We start from the raw sequence: 12,697 nt of genomic DNA on the forward strand, positions 1-12,697 counted from the left end.
CTGTCTTCACCGATGAACGATCTTACGTTGTAACAGACCAAGTTCAGTTTCCTTGCATGGCAGAGATGCTTAGCACTCTCTGATCCTCTCGTTGCTGTAAGATGGGGGAGCGAAAGCCACTGGGGAGTGAGGGCCATTTGTTTCATCGTGTTGTCATGTGCTGGGGAGTTTGGTCTTTTCCTTTTCATGCTGACCAGGCGTTTTGAAGAGAACCACTGTACACGCTCGTTGTCACTTAAGTGACGTAACACAGCTTACCACCGAGAAGGTGTGCATGACCGGATTTTAGGAAGGCAGACCAACTAGACTTCTCCTTAATCTTCTGAAATAGTAAGCTATTGGATCCATCAGTGTTTTAGACTGAGTGTCTGAAAACACACAGAATGCCTGTTCCCCTCCAAACCCCGCAAGTCTTTTTTAAGCTTCTTAACTCTAATTCAATTCATAGTATAAAATAACATATATCCCAGTAGACTTTTACTCTTGGCTAAGATTACCCTTTTTTTAGTTGATTCGGTCTCTTTTTCTCGAACTGGCTTTCTCTATTTTATTGATTAAGTTATTTGAAAGGTAATTCAAATCATTTCGTACTTAGATATTTCTTCAGATCAGTGTTCTGTGCTTGATTCACTTGAATATCAGTGGCATAATTAGGTACAAATGTGACCTCAGCCATGGGCTAAAGAAATTAAAGATCAGACTCAGAGTGACCAAGCCTGATTTATTTTAAAAAAATATGGTCTCTAAATTTGAAGGGGAAATAAAATTATAACTTTACTGTTTGGAATCACCATGAAAGTATAATGGATAAATTTGTATTGACACTTAAATAATCAAGTTTATCAAATTAATGTTTTACCTCTACATTCTTGTGTGAAGAAGTTTTTTGCGACGAAACAGCATAAGTACATAGAAATTAAAACTGGGAGCTAATTGATTTTGTTATAACTGACAGTAAACTTAGACTTTTCTTCAGATCAGTGTTCGTGGATTAATCTTATTAGTGGAGTCCCTCAGGGTTCAGTGTTGGGTCCATTGTTGTTTTCTGTATTTTTAAATGATATTGATGATGGTATATCAGGCTTAATGTCCAAGTTTACAGATGATACGAAGGTTGGCAGAGTTGTTAATGACACTAATGACAGTACACTGCTGCAACAGGATCTAGAAAAGTTGAGCAGATGACCTGAGAGGTGGCAAATGAAGTTTAACATTAACAAATGTAAAATACTACATATGGGAGCAGTAATCCCAGAGTAACATATCAACTCTGTGGTACCACACTGACAGTAGTAAAGAATAAAGAGGACCTGGGGTAATTGTGCAGGCAGATATCAAGTTTTTTGAGCAGTGCAGACAGTCTGCAAGATTAGCTCATGGTGTCTTGTCAATTATATACAGGAATTTTACTAGCAGGAATAAGAAGATGATTATCCCCTTGTATAAGGCAATGGTCAGGTCACACCTTGAGTACTGTATACAGGTCTGGAGGCCTCATTTCAAGAAGGATGTAGAGCTGTTGGAACGAGTACAGAGAAGGGCAACAAGATTAGTGAACAGAGCAAAGGGTTGCTCTTACGAAGAAAGGCTTAAGTTTTGCAAATTACAGTGTCTGGAGACTAGGCACCTGCGAGGTGATCTGATTGAGGTATATAAAGCCTTGAATGGTTTGAGCATGCTCAGTGGTGATGGGATTCTTCCTCTTGCTCAGAATAATTGCCTGAGAGGACATAAATTCAAATTGAGTAAAGATGGTTGTAGAATAGATGTGCATAAGTTTGCTTTTAGCCACCGGGTGGTTGATTGCTGGAACAAACTTCCATGTCATAGAAGTTGATAGCTTAAATAGATTCAAGGCAGAACTTGACAAACATTTGGAGTGAGGTGATAGGTGAAATAAGGGTTTTTTTTTTTTTTTTTTTGGCTGATGCTATATAAGCTTGCTTTCTTGCATCATGTGCCCTTGCTAATGTTAACGCTAAAGTTGAAGAGAAATTCCTGTATCTAAAAGTAAGCAAGATATCTGTGGCTGATGGGATCAATCAAGTTATATTAAAGAAGCAGCAAAAGAGATAAAACATATTCGACCATAATTATGAGAGCCTCCCTTGATTCAGGGGACACTCCGTTCACAAAGGAGGGGGTGGATCCAAAGCCGACATGAGCATTTATAAATATGTAAAATACTTTGGTTCCAGGGAAAATAATAGAGTTGGTAGTTAAAGATGTATTGCAGGAACATTCTTAATAGGAATGCAATTATACAGAAATAACAACATGGATTTATTAGAGGGGGAGGGGAATCCTATCTGACCAATCTGATTAGCTACTATGATGCAAAATATAACAAAGGAACTAGATGCAAACAATTTTTACATCATATATTTAGATTTTCGGCAAATCTTTTTGTGACGCTGTTCTGCATGAAAGAGGAAGTCCGGAAGCCTCTTCCCACAGAAAAATTCAGTTCCGTTAATTTCAGCACTTGTTGGGAGACTTGATTCATGTATTAAAGCTTTAAATGGTTTTGTTAAACTTATGATAGTATTCTTATTCTTTCCTGGACAGCACATGACAACAGGACATAAACTTAAATTGAGAAACGATGGCTGCAGGATAGATGTTTGCAAATTTGTTTTCAGCCAGAGGGTGATTGTTGGGGCAAACTGTCCTCTGATATTGTGGAAGTAGGTAATTTGAATAAATTTAAGGAAGAATTAGCCATGTTAGAGGGGGATGGTCAAGTGAAGTTTTTTTTTTTTTTTGATTCATGCTGTACATGCTTGCTTTTTTGCATAATTTACCGGTACTACTACTACTAATAATAATTCCTGTACTTACATAATAATAATAATAATTATTATTTTCAATTGATGAGAAAACAGCTATTTCAAAGTTAGCTACAAGGATTTATATTATTTTTTATGTAAGAATAAATATATATATTGGTGTCTATTGGTGACTTACAAAAAATTAATAAAAGAAAGTTTTATTTTCCCAGACTCAAAAACATTGAATGAAGAGAGGCGACTGGAGCTATTCACATTAATTCAGAAATCAAGTGACACAGTTGGCTGGCTGTTGGAAATTCACTCTCCTACTGTTATTTCAAATAGCATGCTTCGCAGGTAACCATATTCCATATTGCAGATCTTCTAAAATAATATTAAGATGATGTAATTTAATTATTGCATTTTAGAATTTTTTTAAAAAATATTATTCCATAGATGTACTAGCAGTCATTATTTTTGCAATATTTCAGGTGTATTTGAAGCGATATTATGAAACAATTCTTACATCGATTTACAGTTTGTCCTTTAATTTATGGGAAAACCTTTCCCAAGTTTACTACAGAGTTTTTATTAATTTTTATGTAAAGATAAATATAAATTTTATTTTCTGAATTCAAAGTATAGGATGAGGCAAACTAAATGCCTAATTCAGACATATCAGTCACTTTATGTGATATGTGCATTATTTACTGTGTGCATCTTTTGAGTTTCAGAACTCAAAATGTGGCACCTTGAAATGATCTCTAATGTAAGAAACATATTTTTTCTCCAGCTGACATTTACTTGGTATCAGGTTTAAAAAAAAAGAAGATTGTTAGTGATTTCATATATGCAGTAATCATTGTTATTTGCTTCAAACATGAGTTTGAAGCAAACAAAAAAGAAAGCTTCAAACATAGTTTGAAGCTTTCTTTTTAGTATTCCTCTAAAACTCAACATACTAAAAGATTCTTTTAGTATGTTGAGTAGATATTTGGTATTGTGATATTCACGTTGTGTTAGAAAATGCAAGACTTTAAATTCGAGAATGTGTTTGGGACATTTGAAGTATGATCTCATCTGCTTCAGGTATCTAAAGCAGATATTCTTCTGCATCAGATACCTGATGGCCAAAAATCAGAGATCAGATAAATGACCAAGCCACTTGCAGAGATAAACTCCATTACTTATTGTGTTATTTAAAAAGTATAATCAGCATTTGTTAAAACAGGAGTTGCACTATGAGGAGGAGCTTTATCTTATATTCACATTTTCATCTCCTCCCATCATGAATGTTCTTAGAGTGTAGGATGACTACACTTTGGAGTAATAGTGCTTGCAGATCAAAGAGCAAGTCTGAGGGCCTCTTGGTAAAAGGCTTTTCCAAAAAAATATAGGCCATTAATAAATCTGATAAAGTCACATCATATGGTGATCATATTAAAGGAAGAGTTTAGTAATTTTAAAGTCCATTCTGAGGGACTAAATGGGGCCCATTTTTTTTGTAAATGAGCCTCATTTAATACTCCATTGTTCAATAAGAATTTGGTATCTAATTGCACAAAAGAAATTGCAACACAGATTTTGAAATCCTGTCAGATAGTATAATGGATTTCCCACTTGTAATATATTTGGGAGAGGCTTAATTCTCTATGAGGCTTGAAATATTCTTAAAGGACTTGTAAAATGAGGTTGTAGCTATTCAGTCCTTGTTGTTGGGAGTACGGTTTGTCCTCTGGTTTATTGGAGATGTTTTGGCATGTGAGGGTCAAAAATAATGAGAAAAACTGCTCCTTCTACCAGTTTGGTCAGTGAGCCCAATTTACAGAGGCATAATACCCAATAAAACACTTACATTATTACTAGCCAACAAAAGTATTTTTTGTCTTACATAAAATATGATTCTGGAGGAAATAAATGTGCTGATTCCAAAAATCACCATAAAAAGTCTATCACATCTATCAAAAAGATATACCAACATTTAATGTTAAAATAAAGGGATATATATACATATAATTCAAGTTTGTAATACAAGTGTAAAAAACTATTGTACATTATCTACAACTCATCTAACTTCGGAAAAATGTCATAAATCACTGCGAAATAGTTATATTTCAATAATATATAATCAGCATACCTGTAATTGTCCTTAAAAATGTTTGCTACTAAGGGATTTTCTCTTGTATTCCTGCTTACTCTTCTTCACAAGGAACCAGCAGTAATACCCCATCATTACATGATCCCTGCAACCTTGGTACCGCTTTCCATCATGGAAATATCTTGATGAAACCCTTGTTCATCACTCACCTCCCAGATTTTTGGGGAAAAATTCAAGATTGGTGAATTTTCAATGACATTTGACAGCCCATGTTTTTGTCGCATTCGAGTAAATTGGACACCAAACATTTCATAGTTTTCTTCTTTTCTATTACCAAAAACCATGTATTACTGTCTTAAATGATCACCATGCTGCCAATTCAACCTCTTTTAACTGGCATGTGAGGGTCAAAAAACTCCTGAAAGACTTGTTTCAAACAACAGTCTTTCAGGAGTTTCCTAATTTGGGGTCCTATGAAAATTCCTTCCTTAAGTTTGGCTTACGTTAAATTAGGAAGCATACTTCTCAACTATGCAAATCCATTACCGTCTTTATCTAGTCCCTATACGAAATTTTTCATCAATCCAAGTTTGATGTGCAGGGGTGGAAGGAAGAACCTTGTTTGATTGCACTAAAGGAATATATTTTACATTACATTGTCCTGGTATGAACTTGTCCCAGTGTTGCACAACATAATGTTCTTCTGTCGCACAGCTTGGTCACAAATATAAAGAACAACTATTCTGTGAATCCCCCTTCCACCTACAAAATAATAACCTTAAGATCACTGCACATGTTCCAACCATAATCTTGGTATTTTATAGCATATAGAACCTTACTATAAAATACTTTTAATTTAATTTTTTTAAAATTTAATTTTATTAATTTCCTTTCGGCAAATTTAGACATGCTTTCATGACTGAAGTCCAGTTGAATGAAACACAGGTACTAATGGAAATTCATTGCCATTATGAAGTAAAATGACATTGTAAACTTAAATGTGACGCATCTATGAATAAATGCCATTCATATGACTTTATGCACGACACCTAGTTCTTTCAGAAGTACAATAAATTCTTTGCAAAAATACATACTGTCCTCCGTAGCAAAATATTTCGAAAACTTTTCCTGTATTTTTCAAAACACTGAAATCTTTGTTCCTGCTGCGAGTATATTCCACTGCTGTAACTTAGAACCTAACAGTTGAGCTTGTTCTCTTGGAAAATTTAAGTCTTGAACCAAATCATTCAACTGATCTTGTATGGTGAAATGTACCTCACTACCTGAACTTACCGGCTGATATTTGATATTTTGTGAAGTGGAGGCTTCCAGGGAATCCTCAACTTGAACTTGATCACTGTTATCTTCCCCACTACGGTTATCCCAAGTTTGTGGGGAGGGGGCCACTGGTACTGGCAAATTGCCACTGTGTGGAACAGGCCAAATTGCAGAAAGCATATTTGGATATATTATAGCATGTTTGCTTTTTTTAGACACACCAGATATATTTGTCATATAGAAGTCATCATCATCAGCCATTTTCAATCTACTGCAGGATGAAGCCCTCTCTTGCAACTTTACAGTTCCTTCTGTTTTGTGCAATGGCCATCCATTTACTACCCACAAACTCATGAATTTCATTTATTCATCTCCACCTTTGTCTTCCAGGTTTTCTTCTAGCTCCTCTTGGGTACCATTCTGTTATTTTTTAGTCCATCTGTCATCATGTCTTCGAGCTATGTGTCCTGCCCAAGACCATTTTAGTTCTTTAGTTTGATAAGAATGTCCTTTACTTGAGTTTGCTGCCTAATCCATGTGTTTCTCTTCTTATCTAACAGTCTGATTCCCAGTATAATTCGATCCATTCTTCGCTGTGTCGTTCTCAGCTTCTCTTTCATTCTTTTGGTGAGTTCTCACGTTTTCACTTCCATAAGTGATGGTGGGGAGTATACATTGGTTCATTATTTTACGTTTCAGACAAACTGGGATATTGCTCTTCAGTATGTGACTATATTTCCTGAATGCTATCCATCCAAAATTTATTCTTCTCTTGACTTCCAGCTATTTATCATTGTTACAGCTAATGTGTCCCAGATAAGTATATGATTCCACCTTTTCAATTACTGCTCCTTCAATCATTATATACCTTTCTGTGGCATATTTGTTCATCATTACTTTTGTTTTAGCCATATTCATCTTTAGTCCAAAATCCTTACTAACTGTGCATAACTGATTAAGATTTTCCTCTTAATTCGTTGGGATTGTGGCTTATGACCACAGTGTCATCTGCAAATCGTAAATGGTTTAGGTACTCTCCATTCACATTGACTCCTTTCTGTGACCAATCTATTCTTATGAAAGCTTCTTCCTCAAGGGCAGCAGTAAACAACTTCGGAGATATTGTGTCTTCTTGTCGAACTCCTTTCTCAATTTTAAATTAGCTACTGTCTTTGTCTAGTCTAGTCTAATAAAGGAAGTAGCATTCTCATTTATATTTTCTTCAAAATCATAATACTGTGAAACTTCCCTTTAACGGACAGCCATGGGGAACGAAAATTTGTCCGTTAGAGAGAAGTGTCCGCTAACAAGAAGTCTGAGGGAGAAAAAAAAAAAGAAAGAAAGAAAAATCGTTAAACGTTTAATGTAAAATTAAAATATATACAGATTTTGCACAATGTTTTTGTAAATAATATACAATTACATACACAAGAGATAAAGAAAAATCGTTAAACGTGTAAAATTAAATTAAATTATATACAGATTTTGCACAATATTTTTGTAAATAATATACATACAATTGTGCTATGCATATTATGACTTTATCTTAAGAAAAATACAGGGCTTTCCAATAGTAACGCTCGATTTGTGTAATGCAATAAAACAAATTGTGAGAGTGATAGCGATCTATTTTTATTTTTATTATGAAGTATATGTGTTAACATTATGTTTTAAAAATTATATCAGATAAATGTCCGCCGCGGCTTTGTCTGGTTTGGTTAATCATGGATACCCAATTGGTGATGACGTTATCGCATAAAAGTGGCTCAATTTCAGCAATAATGCGCCTAATGTAACTTTTTCGGAATGTAGTGGGACCTCATGAATCTCCCGTGGGTTTTCGTCGCTCCAAATTCGGCAATTTTGCTTGTTAACAGCCACTTAACCAGAAATGAGCCACGTCACTAAACATTATTTTTCGCCCAAAATCAGGATCGACCTACAACTGCTCTAGCGCCCAATCAGCGAATGCACGCCGCTGCGCATGATCGTTGGGCTTTAGTTGTTGGGTTAATTGCACTTTATAAGGGTGAAGCCCTAAGTCCTTATGCAGGATTCGCCAAGTTGTCGTCGAAGACAGGCCAAGTTCTTGAGCCCGACGCGGAATGGACTGTTGCGGATTCTCACGCACTCTTTCCCGGACTGCAGCAATATTTTCAACGGATCTTGCGTTTCGCTGACGTACAGGCACTTTCAGATTTGCCACAGACCCAGTTGCTTCGAATTTGTTTATTAAACGGCGAATTGTGGATTCTGAAGGACGTGCGTCGACACCATAAACTGCACGGAGTGCACAAAACGTTTGACGAGTAGAACATTGGTTTTGATTTTTTACAATTTCGACTCGTTGCTCAGTCGTGTAACGCTCCATAATAAAATGCAGAGACTAACTGAATACGGCTACCAAAGATACCACCTGTGTGACTGTCGACTTCGTCATGCGCTGTTGCCAAACATCGAGCGTTACTATTGGAAAACCCTTTACATACAGTAATCACATATTTTCTTCTGCACCTTCTTCCGGCTGATAATTTTGTTTTCAACATTTGTTTGGAGTGAAGAAATCATCGAAAGTCCTTCAGTATCTTTTTCAGCAGCGAAAAACATTTTTAAACGATTGATTTGTATGAGTGCTTCTTCTATTTTCATCGGTGGTTCGTTGTTAGTATGTTCTTCGACAGAATGACCTCCTTCCATTTCTTCATGAGGAACTCCTTGAAAAATATCGATGATAATGTCGTTGATATCTAGAGAACCATCTGTAGTGAGGTTCGAGTCTATATCTTTGTAGCTAGGGTCACTTGTAGCTGAAGTATCGTATATTATCAATAGATGTTGAAGTTCTTGTTCTTCTTGGTGCTCCACATTGCTGTTCACAACTTCAATTTTTGCGTTTGAGAAGCCAGACTTTACAAAACAGTTCACGACAGTTTGTTTTCTAATTGCATTTACTGAAGAGGAAACCCATTGAATTGCATCTAGGATGCTGATTTTCTTTGCAAGGTCACTCGCATAGGTTACATCGTGCATGTTTGCAATGAGATGTCTTAAAACACGTTTTCTGTAGTGAAGTTTAAAATTTTTTATTATCCCTTGATCCAAGGGCTGACACTCTGCAGATGTGTTTGGTGGCAGAAAAATGATTTGAATGTTGGACAATTCAATGTGCAGGTGAGATGCAGCATTATCCATGAAAAGAATAATTTTTCTGTTTTGACGAATCATGTTTTGGTTAAAGTGACTATCCATTCGCTCTGATATCTCGTGTCATCCACGCTTTTTTATTAGACTTCCAGTCAACATTCAAAAGATTCAACTTTATGCCCTTGAAACAACGAGGATTTTTTGGTTTTCCTATAATAAGAGGTTGTACAAAGTCTCCCAGCATATTTGTACACAATAGTACAGTCAAGCGTTCCTTAGAAATTTTTCCGCCCTGGCACTTTTTGTTTTTTAGACTCATTGTTTTTTCAGGAAAAACTTTAAAAAACAACCCTGTTTCATCACAGTTGTAAATATCCTTAGCTTCAAAATCACGACATAAATCTTCCAATTTGACGGTCCACTCTGTTACAACCCCAGTATCAACAGATCCACCTTCACCACTTAAGGTTTTCCAAGAAATTTTATGCCGAGTTTTGAACTTGTCTAGCCATCCCACAGAAGCTTTGAACTCATTTACTCCCATAGATTTCGCAACCTCCAAAGCTTTTTCCCTAATAATAGGCCCATTAATGGGAATCTTTTTAGCAGGCGCGCTGACAAAAACACTCATACGTAACATTGTCAATTTGAAGTCCAACAGTTTTCGGGAATGGTTTTTGAACCTGATCATTTCTGTGTTGCCAAAATTGTTTGAGCAGTTCATTATTTTTCTTTAGGATGGCACTTACCTGCATCTTCCCGATTTTGAATTTTGCAGCGAGATTGCGAGCACTATTTTTTTTTTGCTGATCATACGCATTAATGAGTTCGACTTTATCTTTTAAAGTTAAATGTTTACAAGAAGACATTGTGCACTTCACACGACACTGAACAAAACTGAAATTGAAAAGACGAAAGGCTGACCAAATTCCCCCCGCACACACCGAATTCATCAGAAGTTTTACAAGTGTCTTAAAATTCATGAAAAGGGGTTTAGAGAATCGGAAATAGAAAATAAACACACGATTGAGGCAATACGTGGAAGAAAAGTTCCTAGAAAAGGGCCGTGAGCTCGCCCGCTGTCTGTTATGGGGAGATCAAATTAAGTGCTAATCTAAACGAAACAGTGCAGATTGCCTGTCCACGTCTGTTACAGAGAATGTCCGCTAGACAGAAGCTGAAAACACGTTAAAACCAATAGAGGTGAGTTGGGGAATTTGAAAATGTCCGTTAAAGAGAGGTGTCCGTTAGAAGTTTCACTGTATATGGGGTATCTATGCCTTGTCCTTCTAGTGCCTGAAACATTGTATGGAGTCAAATGCCTTTTCATAATCCATAAATGCCTGGCATAATGGTGTTTTATATTCATTTGCTTTCTCCATTAGCTGTGATATTACGTGAAGGTGATCCATGGTTGAGAATCCTGTCCTAAAGCCAGCTTGCTTTTTCGGTTGATTCTCATCAAATATTCTTTCTAATCTGTTAGTAATGACCCTTGTGGTCAACTTGTAGATGTGGGATAACAAGCTAATTGGCTATAATTTACAATTTCTGATTTATCTCCTTTCTTATGCAGCAAAACTATGATTGCATTATTCCACTCCTTAGGTGTCACACCTTTTCTAATGCATTTTTTTGTGAAGAGTCTTGCCAGTTTTTGTGTCATGTCTCTTCCTCCCAATTTTAACACCTATAGTAACTTCATCTTCCCTCCGAAGCTTTCTTGTTCTTCATTTTCTTCAACGCATATTCTACCTCACAGGAAGGATATCGGGTATTCTGTATGTGTTACTAATTTGCGATCCATCTTCTCCAATGCTGGAATCATTCCCTTGATTCCAGCATTGGAGAAGATGGTAATGCTCCTTGTATAACTCTTTATAGTAGTCTTCTGCTATTTGAATTATGCCTTCTCTGCTGTTTATAAGTACACCATCGCTATTCTTCAGTTTCAGTATCGTTTGACTTTCTGTATTACTGCTCATGGCTGCTGATTTAAATCCTTTGTTTTCCCTTAATGCTTTTTCTACTTTTCTTGTGTTAAATATTCTTATGTCCTCTCTGAGTTTCTTTCTAATGGCTTCACATAACTTTGTATACTCAATTTTCTCCTTGTCAGTGTTTTTCTTGCCCTTCATTTGTCGTCTTTGGTTCATCATGAGAAGTGTTTCTTGACTAATTTTTTCTTCTTTGAATTTCTTTTTACCTAGAAGCTTCTTGGGCTTTATCACTTTCAGGAAGTTGTAATATCACTTTTCGATATCTTGGTCTTGAGCAGTCTGCAGAAACTCAAGCTTGTTCTTAAGTTCTAGTACACACTGCTTTTTCTCCTCTTCTGTTATCTCAAAGAACTTTGTATTATTTACTCGAGTCAGTTTTTTCCTTTCTTTTCTTACTTCTATATGAAGGGTACATCTTACCATTCTGTGATCACTTCCAACATAGAAGTAGCAATCATTGATGTGGTTAGATGGTTCTCACCAAACTATAGGAACTTCAAAAGGTAACGCTTTGAATTTGCCCTGTAATAACTTCCTAAGGTTTGTTGTACCCGTAATACAGGCAGTTCTCGCTTTACGAGTTCCCCCCCCCCTCAAGTATCAAGTATCAACAAAATCGAAAATATGAACATTAATTGCAAAAAATTAATGTTAAACATTCATAAATACTGCATTCCAAACCACGTGCATAGCTATACAATACAGTGTACCCGCTTTACAATATTAATCAGTTCCAGAGACACCATCGTATCGTTGAAATATCGTAATGTGAACCCAATAACACATTGTTTTTTTGGTAATTCGTTTCAAGATCTTGGAAGTCGAAATTTTTGCTGTATAACTAAAGAGCTATTTATCTCTTTAAAATATCATTTTTAAGGTCGCGAGCGTGACCTTAAGGCCATATAAAAGGACATGAGCATGGTTTGTAACTTGAATTAGTTACCAATTCAAATCATTAAAATGCACTACACTTTCATCGTTATCATATGGTCTGTTATAAGAATCAATTTTAAACGCCTTAGTGATATTTTTCTAAATCATATTTCTGGAGGTCACGACCATAAAACAATAAAAACAATTTGCACTTTCCGGTTTATTGGGTTTTTATGTTATTATGGTGAAATAATGTGTTCCCCCTTTACTGGAATCTTCAATTGTATAAAAAACAAATAAATTTTCAGAGTTTCTCTTCATTCCTTTTTTTTTTAAAGCTTCGTAAACTTGTTACTCCACGCGAATCATGTTAGTTGCAATTTGTGTGTGTCATTAAAAAATGCTTATGCATGCAATCATGAAATTTATAATTAAAAGAGAAGATTATTTCTGTAGAAGACGACTCCTTGTGCAACAAACCAACGAGTGCCGAGCCAATAATGAGTGATCAATGAGCGTGCATTTAGTCG

At 35.9% G+C, this 12,697-nt stretch overlaps 1 protein-coding gene across 1 annotated transcript in view; it reads left to right on the top strand.

Moving 5' to 3' along the window:
• The window catches only part of LOC150085746 (ribonuclease H2 subunit A), a 343,664-nt gene that overhangs the window by 81,692 nt on the left and 249,275 nt on the right, over positions 1 to 12,697 (top strand). Inside the window, exon 3 of the mRNA XM_090374677.1 lies at positions 3,002 to 3,128. Within this exon, the coding sequence (XP_090230803.1) occupies positions 3,002 to 3,128 (127 nt within the window). The remainder of the gene's footprint in view (positions 1 to 3,001; positions 3,129 to 12,697) is intronic.

This window comes from Mastigoproctus giganteus, chromosome 5, assembly GCF_048544385.1.
Source record: "Mastigoproctus giganteus isolate SK-2022 chromosome 5, ASM4854438v1, whole genome shotgun sequence".
NCBI lineage: Eukaryota > Metazoa > Arthropoda > Arachnida > Uropygi > Thelyphonidae > Mastigoproctus > Mastigoproctus giganteus.